This window comes from Balaenoptera musculus, chromosome 12 (assembly GCF_009873245.2).
Source record: "Balaenoptera musculus isolate JJ_BM4_2016_0621 chromosome 12, mBalMus1.pri.v3, whole genome shotgun sequence".
In the NCBI taxonomy this organism is placed as follows: domain Eukaryota; kingdom Metazoa; phylum Chordata; class Mammalia; order Artiodactyla; family Balaenopteridae; genus Balaenoptera; species Balaenoptera musculus.
Window position 1 is genome coordinate 84,091,646 of NC_045796.1, and position 24,930 is coordinate 84,116,575.

Here is a 24,930-nt window from a genome sequence, read left to right on the forward strand (position 1 = left end):
ACGTCAGCAGTTCTCAGCGTCCTCTGAAAGTGCGCTGGCTTGCTCACAAACTTCTCTGAAATCTCATGTAAGTTATCTATTGGGTTGGCCAAAAGATTCGTTCAGTTTTTTCTGCAAGATGGCTCTAGTAGCACTTAGTTGTCTTTGACTTCATTCAAAACAATTTTGTTAGATTGTACTGTGACAGCTGTCACATCAGTGTGCATTTAAAAAAACTTATCAAAATTGGTGAACCTTTGCGTAACCATTTTAATATTGAAGATGGAAGAAAAAAAGCATCATTTTCAGCACATTATGCTTTATTATTTCAAGAAAGGTGAAAATGCAACTGAAACACAAAAAAAGATTTCTGCAGTGTATGGAGAAGGTGCTGTGACTGACTGAACACGTCAAAAAAGTGGTTTGCGAAGTTTTCGTGCTGGAGATTTCTGGCTGGACGATGCTCCACGGTCGGGTAGACCAGTTGAAGTTGACAGCGATCAAATCGAGACATTAATTGAGAACAACCAACGTTACACCACGCGGGAGACAGCTGACGTACTCAAAGTATCCAAATCAAGCGCTGAAAATCATCCGAACCAGCTTGGTTATGTTCATCGCTTTGATGCTTGGGTTCCACGTAAGTTAACGGAAGAAAACCTTCTTGACCATATGTCTGCATGCCATTCCCTACTGAAACGTAATGAAAATGTTCCGTTTTTAAAGCAAATTGTGACAGGCGATGAAAAGTGGACACTGCACGACAATGTGGAACGGGAGAGATCGTGGGGCAAGGGAAATGAACCACCACCAATCACACCAAAGGCTGGTCTTCATCCAGAGAAGGTGATGTTGCGTATATGGTGGGACTGGAAGGGAGTCCTCTATTATGAGCTCCTTCCAGAAAACCAAAAGGTTAATTCCAACGGCTCCCAATGAGACCAACTGAAAACAGCACTCGATGAAAAGTGTCCAGAATTAGTCAACAGAAAACACATAATCTTCCACCAGGATAACACAGGACCACATGTTTCTTTGATGACCAGGCAAAAACTGTTACAGCTTGGCTGGGAAGTTCTGACTCATCCGCTTTATTCACCAGACATTGTGACCTTCGGATTTCCATTTATTTTGGTCTTTACAAAATTCTCTTAATGGAAAAAATCAGTTCCCTTGGAAGACTGTGAAAGGCACCTGGAATAGTTCTTTGCTCAAAAAGATAAAAAGTTTTGGGAAGATGGAATTATGAAGTTGCCTGAAAAATGGCAGAAGGTAGTGGAACAAAAGGGTGAATACGTTGTTCAATAAAGTTCTTGGTGAAAATGAGAAATGTGTCTTTTATTTTTACTTAAAAACTGAAGGCACTTTTTGGCCAACCCAATACACTCATTGTCAAATTCAGATTTTATTTTGTAACTAGATGATAATTCCATTTCACTGGATTCCAGTACTTTTGCAGAGAGAGGGGACAAGACTTTGACCTTGAAAATGGCGCGGGGAATTGGTGGCGCTGGCAAAGGCAGTCGTCATGTTTGACTGTCCCTCTATTCCCCACCCTTCTCTCCCCCACCCCCAGCCATGAGAGAACACGCAGTGGGAACCCAGTAAAGATCTCCTTCGGGAATAGGAGCTAACGTCCTCCCTTCAATTATTCTTAAGACCAGAGGTTCTTCTCTAGGCCACCACCGAAGAAACTCCCAGAGCAATCCAAGTGTACAAACGGACCTACTGCAAAAGGAAAACTGACCTGGTAAAATAGGTTTCCAACTACCACGTTCCAGGATAAGGTGAAAAAGTATCAAGTATTCTAAAAATACCAGTATGATTATTTGAAGGTAGTAAGGCAAAATGCTCATCTATCTTTTCAAGAAAAAAATCACATTATTTTCTTGATGATTTTTTCTTTTTACTCTCTCACCCTTTTTGACAGAATAATGTTATAATAAAAATCTGGTGCTCTAAAATGCTGAAAAATACCTTATGGATTAATTGCAAGCAATACATCACTTCAAACCCATTTTGGAAATTCTTGAATATATTTTCCAAGTGAAGATTTTATCACAGCAGTTCTCAAATGGGCTGTCTCATGACCTTTCAATATACTGTGAAGCTTAACTCTTTCAGGAGTTGAGAAATCATTTAAAAAATATAGTTTCCAAAGTAAATTACCTTCCATGGTATGTGTTAGATACAAAAGCTGAAAATACATTTACTGAACTAAAGTCATACAAAAGAAACCATCAATTAAACTCATCAGTAGGAGAGTTAGAAGACTTTTTGACAAGCTTAACTAAGTCACCATAGCCACCAAATATGCAGAAGAAGTCTGAATTTTAATATGCTAACTTTAAAATCATTGGATAAGTCACTAAGAAATGCAGAATTCTGGAGAAATTTCAAATAGAAGTCCTTTAATTGCCACATCAGTCACCTGGCAGCCCATAATTTAAAAAGGGCTGACTAAACTGTGGCAGTATTAATCCAACAGAACTCAAGTCAATTGTGCCAATGAGATACAGCCTCACGGTTGGGTCTGAGTGTCCCCATTTCTAAACCTCACCCCACCCCTGCGCTTGGACTCCTTTGCTCCTGCCCCCTCCTCCCGCCCCGCCGAGGTGCTCCTCCCAGTAGCTTCTATTTATTAAGCACTCATGTGCCAGGCACTCAACAGAAATGCAGCAGGCCCTACTTTATTTAAATCCCATCAGAATACTATCAAAAGTAGATACCATGATCATCCCTATTCCACAGAAGAGGAAACTAAAATTGTAACAAAAAGAAGTGACAACAACAACAAAAGCCCAACTTGAAACTGCTATTTCAGGGTAATCTTAAATCACCACCTGATCATTCATCGTCTAAGTTTCTCATCCCCATCAGGAAGGACATCTTAAAATTTATTGCAATTCACACTGTCTTAAAATTATTGTCATTTATCTTAATGAATTATATAATCACCAGTTAACTGTAAACAGAGCTTAATGAAATTACTAGTGCTAGCTCTTTTATTATAATACAGTACAGAAACATGGTTTCCACAATTTCTAAGTTGAAATAATGGATTTAATTTTACTTTTGTTGTACTAAATACTAGCTTTTATACATATATGTGTGTATATACATATATACATACACACATATAAAACAAAAGTCAAAGTTTTCCTGTTTTTAAACTTTTATATAATACTCAATTATATGGCAACTGATTGGAATAGTAATTTCACGTGAAATTCAGACTGGAGAATTAAAACCTTTGTGTGACGCAAACTCAAGCATGTACTCAAACTGAGTTCAAGAGGTTACCTGTGAGGGATGAGAAGTGGCAAAGGAGGCAAGAAATACGTAAGATAAACAGAAACAAGAACAAGTGAGCGCTCATTTTAAAGCTACCAACTCCCAACAACTATCAGCTGTTTTTCCAAGACAAAACTGAGCCAGTCGGGGGTAAGGATTGAACAGTTAGGGTTACCTATACACTTTGCTGGTGCAACAGATTTTCTTTTTGATGATTATAATAGCAAATGAATCACGTGAGGATGGAAGTATGTGGTGGGGGAAGGGAGGGGGTGGGGGGGAGGAAGAGGCGGGGGAGAGGGGAGAAGAGGAAGAGCGAGGGGGGAGAGGGGAACAGAGAAAAGCTGCTGCTGGAAAAGGGCAAACAATACGGCAGGGCTCAACCTCATCTGCTCGACACCTGCTAGATCTCCTGAGAACTCACCTGATCAGTGTTGCCAGCTGTGATGCACCCTACTTACGGGGAGTGAGGGGCGGACAGACAGGACAATTTCTGTACTCAGTTTTTCAAATGTCCCCTATCACTCATTCATAAGGAATACCAGGGAGGGCAGACTCATTCTGCATCCCCGTGGCAGGAGAATTCTAAGATGGCCACCAAAATTCCCACCCCTGGTTTACACACCCTGTGTCGTAAAACGATTTCTTAAAATTTCATATGAAAATATATTACTTATGCTTTAAAGTTTGTCCTTTTTCCCCCACAATGCTGTAAGTAAACTTAATTTCATGGATGTGATAAGCATCACTCTCAATATTGTCAATTTTTACTGATCTTTCAAGAGATTTCCTCTCCTACACCCACCGTAAATGCAGCCTAAACTCTATCAAGGGTACCTTTGCTCCAAAATATACATTAATCATACTTTAAACATTGTTTTAGAAGACTTTTTTTAATGGTCAGAGACCATGTACTACAATATCCTTACTTTGTTAGTATTTGGTTGAATTTTTTAGTATATTGCTTCTCCATATGGACTGAAAAGGAAAACCAGCTTATATGCAAAATGAGAGGAAATTATTGTCTCTAAATTGCCTGACAGATGACTTAGCCACACAATTAACTGGCTTATAGCTTTATTATTAATCTAGGAATCAAAGACTTAAAAAATGACTGCAGCAATAAAGATAATTAGCCTTAAACAGCATTTAACTGGGATAGGAAAATTTAATCAGAAAAGAAAAACTTAAAAAGGATCAGTGATATAACATATTTGATCACTACAGTAAGGTCTCAACTATTACTTGATAATACTTGATAATAACCAATTAAAATGCCATGTTTTAATAAACATATCTGGACAGATCCACCAAAGCCCTTAAAAGAAGACAGATTTTCCTTTTTCGTTCATTTCCCGAATCTAGTAAAAATAATTTTCTCTCCTCCATTTTTCAATTAGTGACTTCATCTTTTTGCAAATTTCATAAAATTAACTTAATTAAATGCCATTTAAGCAGTTATTAGACTCTTACACAGAATATGATCCTTTCTGAATCAAGGGTTCTGCTTTGTGAAAGTTCATTAACATTATGTGACAAAAACTTCCAATATCCAAATTTTTTAAGTATGCAACTAGCACATTTTTACAATAAATAAACAGAGCTGTATCACATGTTAAAAGTTCCAGATCTACTCAACAAGCATCAATTGGCAATAGAGATGAAGATTTTACTTACATTTGTAATAGCTATAGCATTTTTATCGTAGTATTTCTTCTTTTCATATTTATCTCTGATGAAAAATTCCACTGCTCTGAAAACAGATAACTTAAGGAAAAGCATGAGTTCAGTGACATGTATACTCCCCTTTATTCATTCGTCTCCACAAAGCCTAGACTTTAAATTCACTTTTCTTACTCTCCGGTCTGTATTTTACTCACACGCTATTTCTGCAACTAAATTCTGCAACCTACTTTTCTTTCTGCCAAAGAGTCTAACTCTTTCAGGAAATTTTCCCCACTCAACCTGATTCTAAAAAGAAAAGTAACCACATTTCTCAATTCCACCACGCTCCACAGCCCTCTACCCCGACGCAGCTCTAAATTCACTTATTGTTCGTTTTGGATTCTCAGTGTAAGTAAAGAAACTAACGCCCATGCAGTAAACACAGCGAACCAGACACTGTGCGCTGTGCACTGTCCATAGTGGTTTTTTTTTTTGGCTGTGCTGGGTCTTCGTTGCTGCGTGCGGGCTCTCTCTAGTTGCAGCAAGCGGGGGCTTCTCTTCGTTGTGGAGCACGGGTTCTAGGCGCGTGGACTTCAGTAGCTGTGGCGCACGGGCTTAATTGCTCCGCAGCATGTAGGATCTTCCCGGACCAGGGCTCGAACCCGTGTCCCCTGCATTGGCAGGCGGATTCTTAACCACTGTGCCACCAGGGAAGTCCCTGTCCATAGTTTTTTCCTTTAATCCTTCCTCAACACAGTAATGTGCATATTATAATTTCCACATCATAGATGAAGAATCAGCAACTTGGAAAGATTAAACAACTGTGATTTCAATACTTAGGTCCCTTTCACCATACATGGCTGCCTCTGATTGTATCAGAGAAGACTCTCTGTATATTAGAAGAACGGTGGCTAATTTTTTTCCTGCAAAGCTTCTAGAAACGGAGAAGTTAAGAAGCTAAAACCAAAGTGAGAACTATTCAATTTTCTGAAGTTGGGGGGACCAGCCCTACCCGTTGATAGGTGAGTCATTTCTAGTGGGATCCAATAGCCCTGAGTTATCTTACAGAGGTGACTTCTCTTAGCAGTCCAACAACCATGGCTTTACCATATTCTACTAAAATGGGACTTCTTCCATCAGGGATACTTAACTTTTTAATTTTTTAGTACCATGAACCTCTTTGATAGTCAAGTAAAGCCTGTGGAGACAGTGCTTTTAAATGCATAAAATAGTATAAATTGGGCACTGACTTAATAAAAACAAATAAAAGCCTTAAAAAAAGGGACTTCCCTGGTGGCGCAGTGGTTAAGAATCCACCTGCCAATGCAGGGGACACGGGTTCAAGCCCTGCTCCGGGAAGATCCCACATGCCACGGAGCAACTAAGCCCGTGCACCACAACTACTGAGCCTGTGCTCTAGAGCCCGCGAGCCACAACTACTGAGCCCACATGCCACAACTACTGAAGCCAGAGCGCCTAGAGCCCATGCTCTGCAACAAGAGAAGCACCGCAATGAGAAGCCCGTGCATTGCACACAACTAGAGAAAGCCCATGCACAGCAACAAAGACCCAACGCAGCCAAAATATAAATAAATTAATTTTTAAAAAAGAATGCACTCTAAAAAAAAAACAACCTTAAAAAAAATGCATAAAATAAAATACGCAGAATTACAAAAGAAATGAATTACACTGAAATACAATCCCTCTGTGGATACCCAGGTTAAGACATCCTGTTCAAAGAAAAGTTACCTGAAGCAGTAAAACAATACATTTTCAGTCAAAAGCTCCTTATTAGAAATTATAAAAGCTCTTTAAATTGACAGTTGAGGCCATAGGTAACAGAAAGAGTTGACAGGCCACTATACAGTGGGTATTAAAAGAAAGCACTCCAAGGGGGCCAGGGAGGGCAAGTAAGACAGAAAATCTAAACGTTCAATTTATTAAGTAAGCTGAATAATTGAAAGCCGTTTTTAAAGATGGATTTTTATAAATTGAGTATGTGAAAGGTACTTTATCTCCTTTTGTCCTCGTAAACTATGAGGTAGGTGCCATTTTACAACTAAAACCAGGCACAGAAAGTTTAAGAAGTTCTCTGGGATTCTACAGTACAAGGAAGGGAGAGTTGTGATGATTCGAAACCAGAATGTGTGACTTCCACTTTTTTCAGAATGTTACTGGTCATCACAAGTTCATTTGTGAATCAGTCATTTATTTCTGCTAATGATAATAAATGCTTTCAAATCTAGAGAATAAGGTCAAATGTGGAGAGTGCCTTTTATTTTCAAGGCAGCCTTGGAGACCCTTTCAAGTGAAAGGCCCCAGCGCTGTCAGAGGCTGATTATTTATTTAGATGTGTGAACATTTTGGCAGCCAGTACCAAAAAATTACCAAAACACCCCAAGATTTTCATAAAATGCAAGAATGTTATTTTATTCCAACTATTTCACATGTAAATAAGCTAAATGTTAAGTTCGCACATGACTGTAAATCCATGTTCAATATTACATTATTCTATTTTTCTAACAGGAAAAAATGAAACAATCAAAAAAACAGGCCCTTTGGATGAGGTGTGTGAATGTGGTGTATTGAGCAACTTTCACTGCAGAGACAACTATTTACCACCACAACAGGGAAGAGAAAATAGAATTTACTTAGAATGATGTCATTTCCACTCTAGATGATAGGAAATATGTTTACTGTTTTTAAAAATTGTACACTATTTTTAAAACAGTAATTATATTTATTTCTAGATATAAATATTACATATAATATGCATATAGTTATTTCTTAACTAAGAAAATTTTGGAAATCTAAATTCTTAAAGTATAATTTTTATGTTTAAATATCTGGGAGGTGAACAACACTGATATTTTTCCTCCTTAAAGATAGAAACAACAGTCTATTTTGGATATTGTTTAAAGTGCACTACATATTTTTTTAATATTTATTTATTTTGGCTGCACTGGGTCTCAGCTGCGGCATGCAGGATCTTCATTGTGGCATGCGGGCTCTTAGTTGCAGCATGCAGGCTCTTAGTTGCGGCATGCAGGATCTTCATTGTGGCATGCGGGCTCTTAGTTGCAGCATGCAGGCTCTTAGTTGCGGCATGCATGTGGGATCTGGTTCCCAGACCAGAGATCGAACCCAGGCCCCCTGCATTGGGAGCATGGAGTCTTAGCCACTGGACCACCAGGGAAGTCCCTCAAGTGTACTACATATTAAAGCTTGGAAAGATTTTAATACTCTCACTTATGAAATGTTTATGACAAAAGAAAGATTGTTGTTTATGACCAAAAAAAATTTAGTTTTAGAAAACTAATCATTAAGATTAAAAATAAAGTATATAGGGCTTCCCTAGTGGCACAGTGGTGGACAATCTGCCTGCCAATGCAGGGGACACGGGTTCGAGTCCTGGTCTGGGAAGATCCCACATGCCGTGGAGCAACTAGGCCCATGAGCCACAATTACTGAGCCTGCGTGTCTGGAGCCTGTGCTCCGCAACAAGAGAGGCCGTGATGGTGAGAGGCCCGCGCACCGCGATGAAGAGTGGCCCCCGCTTGCCACAACTAGAGAAAGCCCTCGCACAGAAACGAAGACCCAACCCAGCCAAAAATAAATAAATAAATAAAACTTTTAAAAAAAAAGCAAGCAACATGACTTTTTAAAAATAAATAAATAAATAAAGTATATAAAATAATTTAACCACCATTGTAAAACTAAAATATTGAAAACTATGATGGTTTTATAAATACCGAATTTGAAACAGGCAAACATTTTAAGTATACAATCTTTTGGAGTGAAAAACAATACTAACATCTGATGAAATGATATGTTGTGTGAATTTTCAGAAATAACAGATATCCGTGAAATCTTAATTTATACTTAGTGTATTTTAAATAAATAATTCAAATATAGCTGAGTCTGGTTACTGTTTATGATTTAAAAAAAAAAAAACCCTCTCAGAAATTATCTAAGCAGTAAGTAATTTTAAAAACTTATATGAGATGAAAGTTGATCTGTTTTTCAAGGACATAAAAAAATTAAAGCATCAAGACAGGACAACGTACTAGGATATTCCTCATTATTAACATAAAACATTGCTTTTTAAAAAGCAAACAAAGCACACCACAAAGTGAACTTTTAAAACTCAGTGGAGTCACCTGAGAAGAACTGTGATTCAGGGAACATGCCACATCCTTGGATGCTCTCAGGCCCTACATGGCCTCTTAGGCCAAGAATGTATCACATGGTCCTCATGCATTTTTGTAAAAGGTCCCAAAAGCAAGCCAATTCTTCACTGTTAATTTACCTAAAGAAACGATGATTTATTCCAGGGGTCAGCAAACTTTTTCTTAAAGGGCCATATAGTAAATATTTTAGGTTCTGTGGGTCAGTTGGTCTATGTTGCAACTACTCACTTCTGCATTTGTAGCTCCAAAGTAGCCAAAGAAAACTGATAAAGGGATGGGTATGGATATGTTCTAATAAAACTTTATTTACAAAAACAGGAGTTGGCTCATGGGCCTGTAGTCACTGATGCCTGAATTCTATTCCAACTCTAGTGGGCCAAGAACAGCCCAGTTGGACTTATAGAGGGTCTCTGTGTCTGCAAACTGCCACTGTAGACAATGTAAGGGATTTTCAAGGGAAATTTGACAATAATTTTGCATTATATGCTGACTATAGCACTAATTCTCAAAGAAGATGGTCTCCAATGCACACCCTCATTTCTGGTACCAGTAGTGAAAATGACAATAATACTCCATATCTTACCAAGCTGTTGACAGTTTTGGGGATAATATAGATAAAGCCCTCAGCATAGTACCTAACAAACAGTAAGCATTCAATAAATGAAGTTAGCTTTTATTTTTGTATAACTTGGTGTCAGTTTCCTCACCTTTAAAATGGCGATAACACCACGACTCACCTCGCAGGATTAAACACGCTAGCGTGTGGAAAGACCTAAGAGCAGTGGGGGGCAGAGTGACTACTGTTTAACCCTCAGCTCTTATTATCAATCACCGTGCTCTGACAGGCAGCTCTTTTAAATTAAACACAGGGCCCACAGCAGAGGAGGAAACAGAAAACTGCTGAGTCAAGGCTAAGATGGCGTGCCTATCATCAACTTTAAACAGATGAGCAAATGAGAAGCAGCAACAAAAGAACCAATAAATTTGAAGATCAGGGAATACTTCTCTTCATTTTCCAGCCTCCAGGTGCCATTTGAGACAAAAGGACTTATTATTGACAGAGATCAATAATACAACTCCTCCCCGCAAAAAAGAAATACAACAGTAATATTTTCAGCAAATCAAGGTAAGGAATATACCAACGACAATGCAAGTTTAGGTGGCTGATTTGGGATTCAGTAAACAAACAACAAAATACCCCAGAATACACCCCACGCCTTTGGTCACAAAACAGTCAGCACGGCACCATTTATTGTCCCAATCCTCAAAACTAACAGACAGCAAGCACTATAGAAGTCCAGAAAAATGTTCACATCACTATGTGTTTTATCTTTTCACATGTATTTATTTGTATTTTAAGATTTTTCCTTTCTTTAAAGATGCTACTTAAAATACAAATTAATATCTATTCCCAAGAACAAAATGTTCCAGTTCCAGACACACAACACTGATAGCAGTAAAATTTTCAAAAGCTCCACGGAGAAGCACCACTGATTAGCTCTGGTGCACACCAGAACTCATGGAACTGAGGTAATTAAAGTTTTCAGTTAAGACGAAAGATCCTAATGAAAAGCTTTAATGTAAAGCTTTATCGCTTGTCATGCACTCATACATGCCGCGTAGAATTAACCACATGCCACATGAGAAATTACACTTTCACAGCAGCTTCTGCCTAACTTTTGTAAATTGCAAAGCTTTTAAGAAGTAACAAATCTTGTTAAGAATGCAGTGAGGTCTCATATTATGTGAGTTTTACTTGCCTCTAAGGATGAGACAACTACATTTAAATCAGTAAAAGTGCAGAGATGTTAGGCTTCTCAAAGAGCACTGAGCTTTAGAATGATTGATGAAATAAAGAAAAAAGGGGACTGGTTTTCTTACTAGTCTTCCTAATAATAGCTCCAAATCAGTGTTTCATAATTAAAAGAAGGGATAAAAGTGACGTAGCTGTAATAACTAAGGTAAAAAACATTTTTAACATCTTTGTTGGAGTAAAATTGCTTTACAATGGTGTGCTGGTTTCTGCTTTATAACGAAGTGAATCAACTACACATACACATATATCCCCATATCTCCTCCCTCTTTCGTCTCCCTCCCACCCTCCCTATCCCACCCCTCTAGGTGGTCACAAAGCACAGAGCTGATCTCCCTGTGCTATGCGGCTGCTTCCCACTAGTTATCTATTTTACATTTGGTAGTATATATATGTCCATGCCACTCTCTCACTTTGTCCCAGCTTACCCTTCCCCCTCCCCGTGTCCTCAAGTCCATTCTCCACGTCTGCGTCTTTATTCCTGTCCTGCCCCTAGGTTCTTCAGAACCATTTTTGGGGGTAAAAAAATTTTTGAAGACTATAGTATTACATTAGATATAGAAGCTGGTCTCATGGTCCAAGAGATGTCATCTTATACTCTTATCATTAGTAGTCATCTATCTCAAATGTCTTTAGACAAAATCCCTCTTTAGTTTCTGACAACCTTAGGTTATCTTTCTGTAAACAGCAAGAGGTCAACACCTCATATGAACATGACCATAATTTGCAAACGCTTTACAAGTAACATTTAGTTTGAAAAATCAAACAGACATGCTTGAGCTAACAGTAGCAAAGACACACGTTATCTAAGAGCCTGACCTGAATCACACCAGGTACTCAAAAATTGACATTTTCACCTAGACCTTATGGTCTTAGCTGCAAAGAGTCCCAAACTATAAGCCTATCTATTTTTAAAAGCCATCCACCAGGACTCAAATGTGACAACACTGATTTTACTCAGACTATCATCATTAAGTATAATAATATCCAAGTGTCCTTACACACGAGGGAAAGTCTGTAGGCTTTGGGAAGTTTCTTAACAGCTCTTTGAGAACCCTCCCCTCTCACCTGCCAAGAATAAAAATATTATGCTCTATCTGAGCTGCTCTGAAAATTTAGAAAGCTAATGTACATAAAGGGCCAAACTCAGGGCTTGGCACACAAGGAACCCTCGCTGAGCAGGAAAGCTACTGCAGTTGTTTCCAATGCCACACCCTTACTGTGTCAAAGGTCAAGGACTTACTGATACCAGACACCAAAAAGCTCATCTCTCCTGAAATGTTTAGATAAGGACCAAACATTTAAGGACATAGCAAAAAACACCAGAAAAAAGAACTCACCATCTCACTAATCCTTTACTTCTATTAGGTTCACCATAAAATGGATGGTAATTACTTAAGAAACAGAATTCCTACCAATGTGTACCAAATGGTACACAGAAGAGGGCAGTGTAAGAGGACACTGAGGTCCTGTCCTCCCTGAATACCTTCAGGGCTTTGTCAAAGCAACACGGCATCACGGGGATGAATTAAATCCCTTGGAAGCCACATTCATCCACCACATACCACATAAAGGACACCAAATGTCAAGAACCTCAAGTAATTTACCCTCTTAACGTTCAAGAGAAGTCCAAAAAACCCAGTTCAAACCAAACCAACCCCCGACACACACACACAAACAAACACACACAAACACACAAACTTCCAGACAAGGGAGCTTCTTCAATCTGAGGGATTTTACATGTTAACTCAGGCTTGGGGGTGAGGAGCAGAAAAGGAATAACCTAATACGACTAGCAAGCAGTGGTAACCACCACCTGGAACACAGCTTGCTTGCTCTGCGGTATCTCCTTCCACCATGCTCTCTTCCTCAGGATTCTGCCCTACGCCCTCACTTTCCAGAGGAGAAGGAAAACAGCATGCCCAAGATTCTCAATAAAACCCCAAAAAAGAATACAGGACCAGGGACTTCTCTGGTGGCGCAGTGGTTAAGAATTTGCCTGCCAATGCAGGGGACACAGGTTCCAGCCCTGGTCGGGGAAGAGCCCACATGCCACGGAGCAACTCAGCCCGTGTGCCACAGCTACTGAGCCTGCGCCCTGGAGCCCGCGATCCACAACTACTGAAGCCCGCACGCCTAGAGCCCGTGCTCCGCAACAAGGGAAGCCACCGCAATGAGAAGAGTGCTCATGCACTGCAGCGAAGAGTAGCCTCCTCTCTCCGCAATGAGAAAGCCCGTGCGCAGCAACAAAGACCCAAGGCCAAAAATAAATAAATAAATTTATTTAAGAAAAGAATACGGGACCACTGCCCTAGGTAAACACAACTTTAGCAAGCATTTTTCTATCACCTACATGCTAAGTGACTCTCCAGTCTACACTGCATTTCCTGCTTTCTTTTAGGGTCCAGACTCCTGTTTCCAGCTTCTAGATAGGCATCTCCATGCATGTGTCCCACAGACAAATCATCCTGCCCAAAGTGATGGCTCACTGTCTTCAACTTGTAACCCTTACACCTTCATCTGGTACTGAATTCCTTCCCTGATGAAGAAGTTTACCTCACTCACAGAACCTTAGCCAAGCTAGGAACCTTGGGGTCATCGCAGTGTCTTCCTTGGAAACAAAGGCAATCTTAACCTAATCCAACTGCTCCTGCCTTCCCAGCTCCCTTCCAATCTCCCCAATTCCCCCCTGCCTGTTCTCAAGTCTCCTACGTAATTCATCTCTTCATCACTGCTCCTCTCAGGGCTGTACTAGTAGTCTACGTGCCCTCTGTGACTCCACGACCTCCTCCAACTCATCTTCCTTGTGGTAGAAGCTAAAATTTCTAATGTTTCTCCTGCCTCAAAACCCGTCATGGCTTTTCAAATCCTTCAATCCTTTGGGCCAATGAAATGAGGTACTGCTCTATATGCTACCTGTATGCTGCTCTATATGGTACTGAAAACCCTTCACAATCTGGAAAAATGAGCTTCTTCTGCCACTGGCCCCACGAAACTTAAATCTTGTCATATCAAAACTTTAAAATGTCAAGTGTCCTCACACCTTCATACTTCTGCTCACACAATTTTTTATGCCTGAAATGTACCACCCACTCCTACCCTAGGATCTTGCTATAATAAAAATAGCCTGGGATATCAGACTGCTAAATGTGTGGGAAGGAGGTGGGGGAAGCAGAAACAGAACAGAACAAATACTAACTTCTTGAATATAACCCAAAAGGTTTCTATACAAATATGAAAATATATATATAATGGCCTGTATCTCTGAGAAAAGATCAATTTTTTTCATTGTTTGATCACACAAACTGTTTTAGTATACACATGGGTAGTATACAACTGTTCTTTTTTTTTTTTAAGTTACACATAATTTTTTTTTAAATATTTATTTACTTGACTGCGTCGGGTCTTATAGTTGAGGCACGTGGGATCTTTCGTCGTGGCGCGTGGGCTCTGCTCTTCCTTGTGGCATGCGGACTTCTAACAAGTTGTGGCATGCGGGCTCAGTAGTTGTGGTGTGCGGGCTCTCTAGTTGTGGCGTGAGGGCTGCACAGCGCGTGGGCTCAGTAGTTGTGGCACACAGGCTCTCTAGTTGTGGCACACAGGCTCGGTAGTTGTGGCACGCAGGCTTGGTAGTTGTGGCGCACAGGCTCTCTAGTGGCACGCGGGCTCAGTAGTTGTGGTGCACAGGCTCTCTAGTTGTGGTGCGTGGACTCGGTAGTTGCAGCACGTGGGCCTAGTTGTACCCCCACCCCGGCACGTGGGATCCTGGTTCCCCGACCAGGGATTGAACCCGTGTCCCCTGAATTGGAAGGCAGATTCTTAACCACTGGATCACCAGGGGAGTCCAGTACACAACTGATCTTTAAGAAACTACATTATATTGCCAAAATCACAAAAATCACCTTTGGATAAAATCACATATACCTACAATCAATTAGATAATCTTATTCTGATGAGCTTTTTCTCAAACTTCAATATGAGTTCAAGGAATCCTATAAAATCAAACGATTTCTCTTTAACATGTGAAAAAAAAAAATCCTGACTGAAATGCCTGTGAGAAAATATTCCCCTCATTCATTAGGTCAGATGTGAAAGGAGACAGAGCCGTGCAGCCTATGACCCACGGAAGGTCAGCAGTGACACGACCCCACATCCCTGCCGCCATCCACGTCCACCAAGTATGGGATTTGTCTGTCAACTGCTTCACATAAATATAATTACCACATAAAGGTGATCAAAGGAAATTCCTCCAGGGACTTCCCTGGTGGTCCAGTGGTTGAGAATCCGCCTTCCAATGCAGGGGACATGGGTTCAATCCCTGGTCGGGGAACTAAGATCCCACATGCTGTGGGGCAACTAAGCCCGTGCGCCACAACTAGAGAGCCCGCACGCTGCAACTACTGAGCCCGTGCACTCTAGAGCCCACATGCCACAACTAGAGAGAAGCCCAAGTGCCGCAACGAAGACCCAATGCAGCCAAATAAATAAATAAATATTCAAAGGAAACTTCTCTGGAAATGATTTTTCAAAAATACTCAAGATGCTCACAAATCAAATCTCTAATAATAGTCTAAAGTAATAAACAACCTATATGCTCCAGTCAGGAGTTGGAGATCAATCAAGAGGAATCAGTTATAATATTTTATACTTAATAATAATTACATAAAAATACTATATAGATCATGTATTACCAGATTCCTATTAAAAACTTACCATATACTAAGCATAGCTCAGGGCAAATCAATTTCTATTTTTCATGAACAACAGTATGATAAAGGTCACATCTTCCTAAATATTCAATACAAAGTTAAAATATGAACTATAAAAATGAGCTGATTCTTTTAAACCCCACAATAAAGAAATGTTAAAGGATACTGATCTGTCTGTGGTCTTCGAAAGTTCTCTGGAAGATTGGCTTCATATAGTAGTCTTGCTTTAGTATTTCCCATATCTTGCATGCACTATAATAAAAAAAAAAAATCACATATTTTCATTACTCATATAAACATTAAAAAGTAATTCTTATACACACATACATACAAACACCAGACATTTATCATTTCCAATATATATTCTTTAGAAAAATAATTTAAATCACAACTATGAAATGAATTACTCAAGTTCAAAACAGAAGCATAGTTTTAATCCTTCACACGTCTTCAACATACGTGGATCTGCAGTTTTCTAATGTCTTTTTCCATGACTACAATACCACCTTCATTTACACTCACTACTTCCTAAAAGTGGATTCCCTGGCAGTTCGTGGTATTACTATTGTTTTAAATGTACCACTTGAACAACACTGCCATTTCTAAGGCTAGTAACTCAAGATCAAATTTTCTTTGTTTTGAGCTTCAAAATACTGTGAGGTTTTCATGATTTACAATCAAGGCCACAATGGAGAGCAGTTAGGCAGAAATAGGGCCGCCCTAGAACACAACAGAAGTGGATTCACTTCTTTGGGGTTATTAATCTCTTTAAGATTCTGCCAACAGCTATGGATCCTCCTCTCGCTACCAAAACACTGTGCCTAATGGCCAAATTTTACATACAGGTTCAGGAGTTCACAGGACTCTCCCTAAAATCTATCAACCCCAACAGTAAGAACCACTGCCAAGGAGGCATAAGATAATTAAACTGGTTGAAATGATTATTAAATTAAGTTTCTGGATCATCTATGAGTAAGGACTAACCAAAGAGTACTTCCAGGATATTCTATTACATTAGAAACTGAACTAACATTTACAAACAAAACATTATTCTATCACTATTTTACATCATTTTCATGGAGCTTAAGTTTCTTAAAATGTTTTAACTGGTTGAAAGATCTGCTTTTATAATTCCTTTTTCCCCTGATTTCCTAAACACACCCCCCCCCAACGTCCCCAAGAAGACAATCCAGGCTTAACAGATCACTAGATGTCATCCTTGAGTTGTAGCCCTCAAGGGGATACAGAACCCTCTTCCTTCAGATAAAAAAATACAGTGACTTTTCTCCCAACTGACAGTTCTAAGTTATGCAAAATACTAATGTAAACCCATTTCTGGACACCTACACCACCCAACCTCAACATAAGAATTCTTTCAGGGTAAACGAGATTTCGAAGTCATTCCTCTAGAGATAATGAGAAAGTGAAGTAATAAAGGGTTGGGAACCATTAAGGGATAGTAAGCTGAAAAAAAAGAAAATGTTTTGCTATTTCGCTCTGGAGAGGAGAGAGTAGGTCGAGGGCTCCTCCGCGTCATGAGGCACAGTAGCATGGAGTCAGTCAGTGTGAGGAGGCCTAGGGAACAATCCTGTGAGTGGGGAGAAGAGCGGAGAAACTTTCAGGACAGCTAACCCTTCCTGAAAAAAGGAAAACTGTTTTCCATCGCAAGCATTCAATGACGCCGCATCTTTGTGCGGGGGCACGTGGGAATTCAGGAGTAGAGATGACCAACTCACGTCATCATAAAGGCATCAAACATCTGGAAAGAACGAGACCAAGAGAAAGTGTGCATAATATATGCAATGAAGCAAAAAGTAACTTAGATACAGCTCACAGAAACTACAAAAATAAGAAAACTTGAAGTTTCTAACACACAAACAAGAGTACATAAAAATTTTAACAGAAAATTTAGTAAGACTAAAAACAGTATCTGCTATACGTGCCATATCTCATTGATCCAAAGTTACATTTTTCTTCATATTATAACATTCATGAAGTAGAAATACATCTTAGAACTGATCGTGTCTTGTAAGTGATCATTTTTTTCTAATTAGTCCATAAAATGTAGGTGTTTCTTGCAATCAGTGATATTATCTTATATTCAATAAATATGATTCTATACATTTTATATAAATATTCTCTTTAATATAGGTCATTAATATTTTATTTTGGCACAATAAAAAATTAAGAACACGGCATACATGTACATTATACCAAATTATTTAATTTTGTTCTAGGGATGCTATCCATCACAGTTAGACAGGAGGAAAAAAAGGTATAAAATCTGAAAGGGAGAAGTGATGTGAAATTATGAGCCATTTCTACAGGAGACCACTGCCAAAAAGTGACTTGACGCAAGTGCTCGCCTGTGTGTGTGTCTCTGTTAGCTGGGACTGGGGGAAACAAGGAATCAATAACATCACGGATGTAGAGAGATCATTTTGTAAGGAGAAGAAGACACTAGTAAGCTCAGATAATTTCTAAGTTTCTAAAAAGTAGAACAGAGTAGGGTGGAAGGAAAGTCTGCAGTGAAAGGATTAGTGGAGATGAAACTGGTTCAGCCACTGGAGATGGTTAGAGTGAGGAGAAAAAAACAACAGGAGCTGGCATTCTGGGGAGGTGATAGGAGTGTGGTAGAAACTAGCTGTCCTCAGAGTGTCAAGACACTACAGGCAAGGGCCCTATAGGACACGTGAAAATTTATTCTGTTGGACTTAAGAGCAAATTCTGGTAATTGGCAGAAGAAAATAATGAAACAGCCTAACAGCTACAGTAACAAGCATTAGCCTCAATATCTTATTAATATATATAAATAATATAGTATTATAAATTAGATGTATTATATATAATATATAAATTGCATATATATTATATAAATTGCTTATATATATGCCATTTAAAAGTTTTTAAAATCCTGATTTAGATATTATTACACTAATTTGACAGGAAAGGAAACTGAAGCTGCAAGATGTTAAGTAACAGGCCCAAGAGTCTCCACTAGAATTTAACTCCTGACAGAACCAACATCGGCCACTGGCAGTCTAGACACCTCAGGCTGCAGCCAATGGAACTGGGGACCATATCACGCAGGGCTCACGAACACCAGGCTCTCTGCTTTAGAGGCTCAGCTTTCATTTTACAGATGAGGAAACAAGCACAAAGAGGTTCCCTGCTGGGTAATTCAAGGAATCAGTTACAGAGTTTTAAAAACATTTTAAAATAGATATTTATTTACATAGTAAACTATAGTTCATCTCAAAATTGATTTTTTAAAAACAAGCCAAGCATCCAGTGAGCAGAAATGTATTGATATTCTTGACAAACAAACCATTGTGAGAATATATGAAATACAAAGTCAACATTCATTTTTACTTTAAGAAAAATATATTAATATATTGAAGAATAAGTGAAATGTGTACTCCACAGTTATGATAAATGCCATTTAGGCAGGACATATTTAAAAATTAATGTTATTTACTATGCCTATTAAATTCAATCTGTCCTCCTTTTATACTTTATATGGTCCTAGAAAGATGAATTTTATATTGTACTTTTTGATGAATGATCTTCATCCAAAACCACCACCATTATAACCGCAAAGGCAGGCTTCACCTGGAAATGGCATAATAGGACACACTTACAAATCCCAAAGCCCGCTATTAAAAGCCCTTGTCCTCATAATCTGAGGGCTTTCAGCTTCTCCCCCACAACCCAGTACACAGAACAACAGCTGCCCAAAGCCTCACCCATCACTTGAGACTCAATTTTTAAAAATACTGTTTGAATGGAAATGCTGAAAAGCCTCTATGGGCTAAACACATTGTCATCACAATCTAATGCAGATGAAGCATTTCTACTTCTGAAACTTTCTAAGTAGACAACATATCACCCAGTCCCAGTTTTTGCACTAAAAAACAATAAAACTTACATTCTAAAAGAGTTCTGAACTTTTTAATGTTTTACAGAGACTGAAGAGAACTGAGGTTGTCAATTTAAAGTTTTAATTGGCATTTATTTATTGGATTGTGTAATTTAATAAACATACCCAAAAACTAAAAAAAAAAAAAAGTGGGAATAGATTTTTTAAAGGCATTATCAATAAGTAAGCAAACAAATTTAATAGGAAATTTTATTTTTATGTAACACTACTGTGTATGTTTAAAAAAAAAAACAAAAAAGGCATTGTTTTATGTCAATGGGGCATCTCCAGTGGAAAAACATGGTAATTAAGCAGCACACGAAAACAGTTTTAGGCAAAAAGGGCCATGAAATGAATGCAAAGATAAAAGGCAACAGGAACATACAGAAACAAAGAGTGCCCAAGTTTAAGTCATTGTCAATATCAGGAAATAATAAAAGACAAGATAAATGACAGGCCACCTGAAGTTCCAACTCAATGATTCATTCTCCTGAGAATAAAATTTGTCATATTTCTTCTTTTCTTTAATCTTCCAAAATCCTGGGACGTGGAACCTACCCACGTGACACCACTGCTCCTATTCGTCCCAGGCCGCGCACACCCAGCGCAGGCCAGCCCAGGGCCAGGGTCTGTGTTTAGCAACCAGGCCCCTGGGCCTCCCCTCTCCTTCACCTTGTGCGCCCTCCCCCTTGCTCAGCACCTACCCCAAGTGTCCCTGGAGCGTCTCCTGCACTTTCTCTCTCTCGGCAGCAACCATTTATGAGCAAACTAAAACCCACACTAATGGATTGTTTCAGGAAGCTATCTGCATAGTTTTCATAAATTTTTATGTGTGTACTGACTTGCCCTTTGGGGTTTACTGGCTATTTTTAAAAATGGAATAAGTGGAAAAAAGTATAACAGCTACAAAATAAAGGATTGAGATGACTAATTGCTTTGTTGCAAATGACTAGGTTACAATGTGGCAATCAGATCTTCTAAATTCCCAATGGTAAAAATGCAAAACATCAAAATAATCAATACAATCTTACACATTAGCGTGTCATGGAAGGATGCTACAGGTCTATGCTAAATCTGGAGGAAAAAAAAGGTAAAAAACTATGTAAATTAAAACACTTCTACCCATTTTCTGAGAAATAGACTTGCGGAGGGCGGGGCGGCGCGGGGAAGAAGACTCTTACTCCCAGGTCAAAAGATTATTGTGTAAGGATACGAAAATAGCTAAAAATGTGTATCACCTATATGTTTGTATATATGCATAAAACATTTCAGGAAGAATATACAAGAAACTGAAAAACAGGGTTGTTCCTACAGAGGGAAACTGGATGACTGAGAGACAAAAACGGGAGGGAGACCACCCATTTTACACCTTCTGTACCCTCTGATGTTTGTACCATGTCCATATGTTTCCCACTCCCCAACACAATAAAATAGTCAGAGGGGGGCTTCATTAATCCTGCACTGTTCCTAAATAAAATACATCCAGAGGGAGCTTAGCCAGGGATCCAAGCAGCATGTGACTCAGAGCAAGGAGACCTCCTCTCACTAGGGCCCTCCACCTCCACTAAGAGAACAGGGTCTCCTGACGATCAGAGACGTTATGATCGAATAAAATTAATACATTTAACGAGTCCCATCCAGGAATATCTTACAGTCAAAATACATTCAAAATATAAATATGGCATTTATATGCCAGGTGTTTTCCCAGTATCATTACCTTCATTATTGTTGCTGAAGATGACATCATTGAAATTTCAACTCTTATTAGTTTCTGCTTCTTCAGATTTCAATGGTATTTGGTTTTGTGTGGGAGAGGGCGCACTACTTGCTCTATTTTCTATTCATTAAAATTTTTAGAACACAAAGACTAAAATTTCAAACTGCCTTAGCTGAACGTGTGTGTGTGTGTGTGTGTGTGTGTGTGTGTGTGTGTGTGTGTGTGTGTGTGTGTGTGTGTGTGTGTGTGTATACGTATATATATATTTTAAAACCTCATAATTAAAAAGAGAAATTGTAGTCCCTGGTAATTCTTCATGTCAGTGACTCACCTCTACTACCACTTGAAACTTTCCAGAATAGTTCTCTATCTTCCTCTCAAAAGCCACCAGGATTTCTTGCATAGGAGCAAGCTTTTCAGGACTAGTTTCAAGATCTTTTGGGTTCCAGCTGCTGGAAAAGAAGGGCCACTGTTTTTGGTCTCAGGAACTCTTTGGAAATATTTAATACAGAGTCCATTCCTTCAGTTTTCATGAAATTGTGTTTTAGGGGAGTCGATCTCTTTCTGTTTTAATTGTTGTTTTTAAGAACAAAGTAAGTAAACTACACGTATTTAAAAATTAAAATTGTTAAATGATGATGTGGAATCAGAGGTACCAGTTTTCCTATTTTTCACAATTTCTAGATATTCTCAGATCTTGATTCATATGTTGCAGCATTGGCTAGTTGCTACAAATTCAGAGAATGAACTATTTTTTTTAAGCAATAAAATTAAATACTGTTATGACAAAACTGGAAAAGTTTCACATCACAGTCTTCTGTCATCTCTGCTTACTATGAAATTCATACCATTTCAAGTCCAGTGATAAACCACTACTTCCGTCCTAGGTGCTTAAGGCCCAGCTCAGGAGTCACCTGGACTCTTGCCCCTTCTGTCAGAAGTCTTAGTGATTCTAACTTCAATATTTTTGTAGGTTTACCTCATTCATCAACCTCATTGCCACTACTTTAGCTGAAGATCTAGTCACCCACTGCCTAGGCCACTGCAGGAACAAGCCCCTCGGATTTATGTTCTTAAAAGGAACATAACGTTAGATGTCGCTCTTCAACTGAGAACACATTAAGCGCTCGTAGGCTGTCCCTCTCCCCATCCCCCATCCCTCACAGGATCAAGGCCAAACCAGCCCCTGCCCGCAACTTTCACCTTCACCCCCTATGCACATACAACTGCCCCCAATAACTGCCTTACTTTCTCAAATACGACATATGTTTTCTATCTTTCTGCCTAGAAGGCCCTCTGCACACTGCTGCATGCTTTTAGAAATTAATAAATAAAGGTCACTGTCAAAAAGTTAATGAGACACTTAAAAGATATGCTTAGAACTTATGATATCACTAGACACTGAGGGCATTTTTTTTTTTAAGGGAAAAAAAGGAGCCACTACTAAGTAACTTGCTGAAGCTAGCCCGCCATTTAGCCAACAAAGCCTAACCCAGAGCCCACGTCTACAGAGTCCCAGGCCAGCGCTCTGACCACACCTGCTATTCTCGATCATTTTACATTCACACAAAGCAGGAAGAGAAGCAACCTGGCCTCTAAAATACTGTGTGCAATGAAATTAACAATAATTGTGTTCCCAGATGATCCACTCACACAGCTATTCTACATTCACTGCCACTCAACAGCTTCCTACGCAATAAAGCACTCCCTATGGGACAGAAGCCCTTATCTTCAAGTAGCTTGTGATTTCTTTGGTTACACTCTCAGCCCCACCTCGACAGTACGGAATTAATAGGGTTAATGAGTGACTTGAGCCAAGAACTATAGCCAGTCACTAGGAAAAGGGAACTCTAAAAAGCATTACTGATATTTTTAAAAGTTTAACCTCAAAAACAATTAATAAAATCAAGAGAAAAATCACAGTCGTGCACGTTCAGATTCAAAATAAATGTGACCTTTTCCCCCAATGGATTGTTTAAAATGCAAACCTCCTATTAAACTTCACAGATTAAATTTTGTTATAGACAGTATCACATTTCTTTCTTCACCTCACTCCGCACATCAGGTAATAGATAAACCCAGCACTGTGCTGCCACCTTGCTCTGCTTCTTTGAGGACACATTTAACAATCCTGGCAAGGAGTTGGCATAACTTGAATCTCAGTCAACTGGTTTGCAGGGCAGAAATTGAGACACAGATGTAGAGAACAAGTATGGACACCAAGCGGGGAAAGCGGCAGGGTGGTGGTGGTGTGATGAATTGGGCGATTGGGATTGACATGTATACACTGATGTGTATAAAACTGATGACTAATAAGAACCTGCTGTATAAATAAATAACATACAAAATACAAAAAACAAAATACAAAAGCTTCCTCTAAGCAGTTTGAGAATGGGCCATTGCAGAAAATCTGTAAAATGGATACACAATTAAAAAAAAAAAAAAAAAGTTAAGTGTGTACATGAGGCCACAATTTGAGAAATTTCATCAGCTGGATGGAATTATAATGAGTACTCCTCCCACAAAATAAGAAAAAAGTTGTTTGACCAGGGGTCTCTTGAATAAGTGTGTACCAAGAGTTGTGTACTGAAAGCTTATTATGTGTCTGGTTATATAAGGCACTATGGAAATTTATCTAAGGGTCAAAACCTTGAGAGGTTAAACAACGTTCTCACACATACAGGTCAAATGTGGTTAAATCATAGAGTGCTTCAAATTAGCTTTTTTAATGACAACTTTATTCTATTAAATATTACTTGTCATGGGAATTCTGTAACAGCAGTGACAGTTTCTGAAGCTCTGAGAAGTTCCTCACAAAAAAAAAAAAAAGAAAGTAGTACTAGATTAAAAACACCAAAACCCATGCACAATATTCACACCGAAATTTGGTGATGGAGGATCCCCACAAATCCCGAGATGCCATCAGGTAAGGATGAGGCATAATGACCACTAGACCTGCCTGCAGCTAATGAATGAGGTGTCAGGTGGATCTGAGAACCGAACACCAAGACAGTGGAGAAATACAAACTGGGAACTGCTGTGAAGCAACGTGAAGAAGGTAGATGAAGCTGAAAGGGATTTTACCCACCCGAAGGGCAAGGGAGTGCAAGAAGCTGGGAACGGGGAGCCGCTCCCATGAGGAACCACCAGACCTCCCTTCCAGGACAGGGCCCTACACTGAGTAGCAACTCCTGCGGAACAATTCAAAATGGAGCAGGACAGAAATAATGGAGATAAAGGACGAGAAGGTCCAGATAAAAGTGGGAGAGGGAACAGAGCGATCATCTCAGAAAACAAGTGGTTTTACTTTTTAAACATCATGTGAAAACAACAGAAGAGAGAGGTCTGTGAGGTTAGAAAAGCTATCTTGAATATGAGTTCCTTTTAAAGGTAATGAAAAACCAATGTCACATAAAGATGATCAACAGAAAACAATCAAGGTCAAGTCTCATACAAAGTTATCAGAAAAGGAGAATAAGACGTGGAACAACGTCTCTGACAGTGAAGCCACATGAGAACAAATACACCCAGGAAACAGATCAAAACAGTAGCCTACTAATTCAGAACAAGCTACAAGACATGAATACAAAATACGAAAGAATATGTAAAATGAGTTCAAGGATGTGGTGTTATGAAAGAACAAC

At 39.1% G+C, this 24,930-nt stretch overlaps 1 protein-coding gene across 5 annotated transcripts in view; it reads right to left on the bottom strand.

Moving 5' to 3' along the window:
* The window catches only part of SMAP1 (small ArfGAP 1), a 153,293-nt gene that overhangs the window by 67,754 nt on the left and 60,609 nt on the right, over positions 1 to 24,930 (bottom strand). For all 5 annotated transcript variants that reach the window (XM_036871267.1, XM_036871265.1, XM_036871268.1 and 2 more), the window contains 2 exons: positions 15,817 to 15,902; positions 4,951 to 5,026 (listed from right to left, as the gene is read on the bottom strand). In XM_036871267.1, coding sequence (XP_036727162.1) covers positions 4,951 to 5,026; positions 15,817 to 15,902 — 162 coding nt within the window. The remainder of the gene's footprint in view (positions 1 to 4,950; positions 5,027 to 15,816; positions 15,903 to 24,930) is intronic.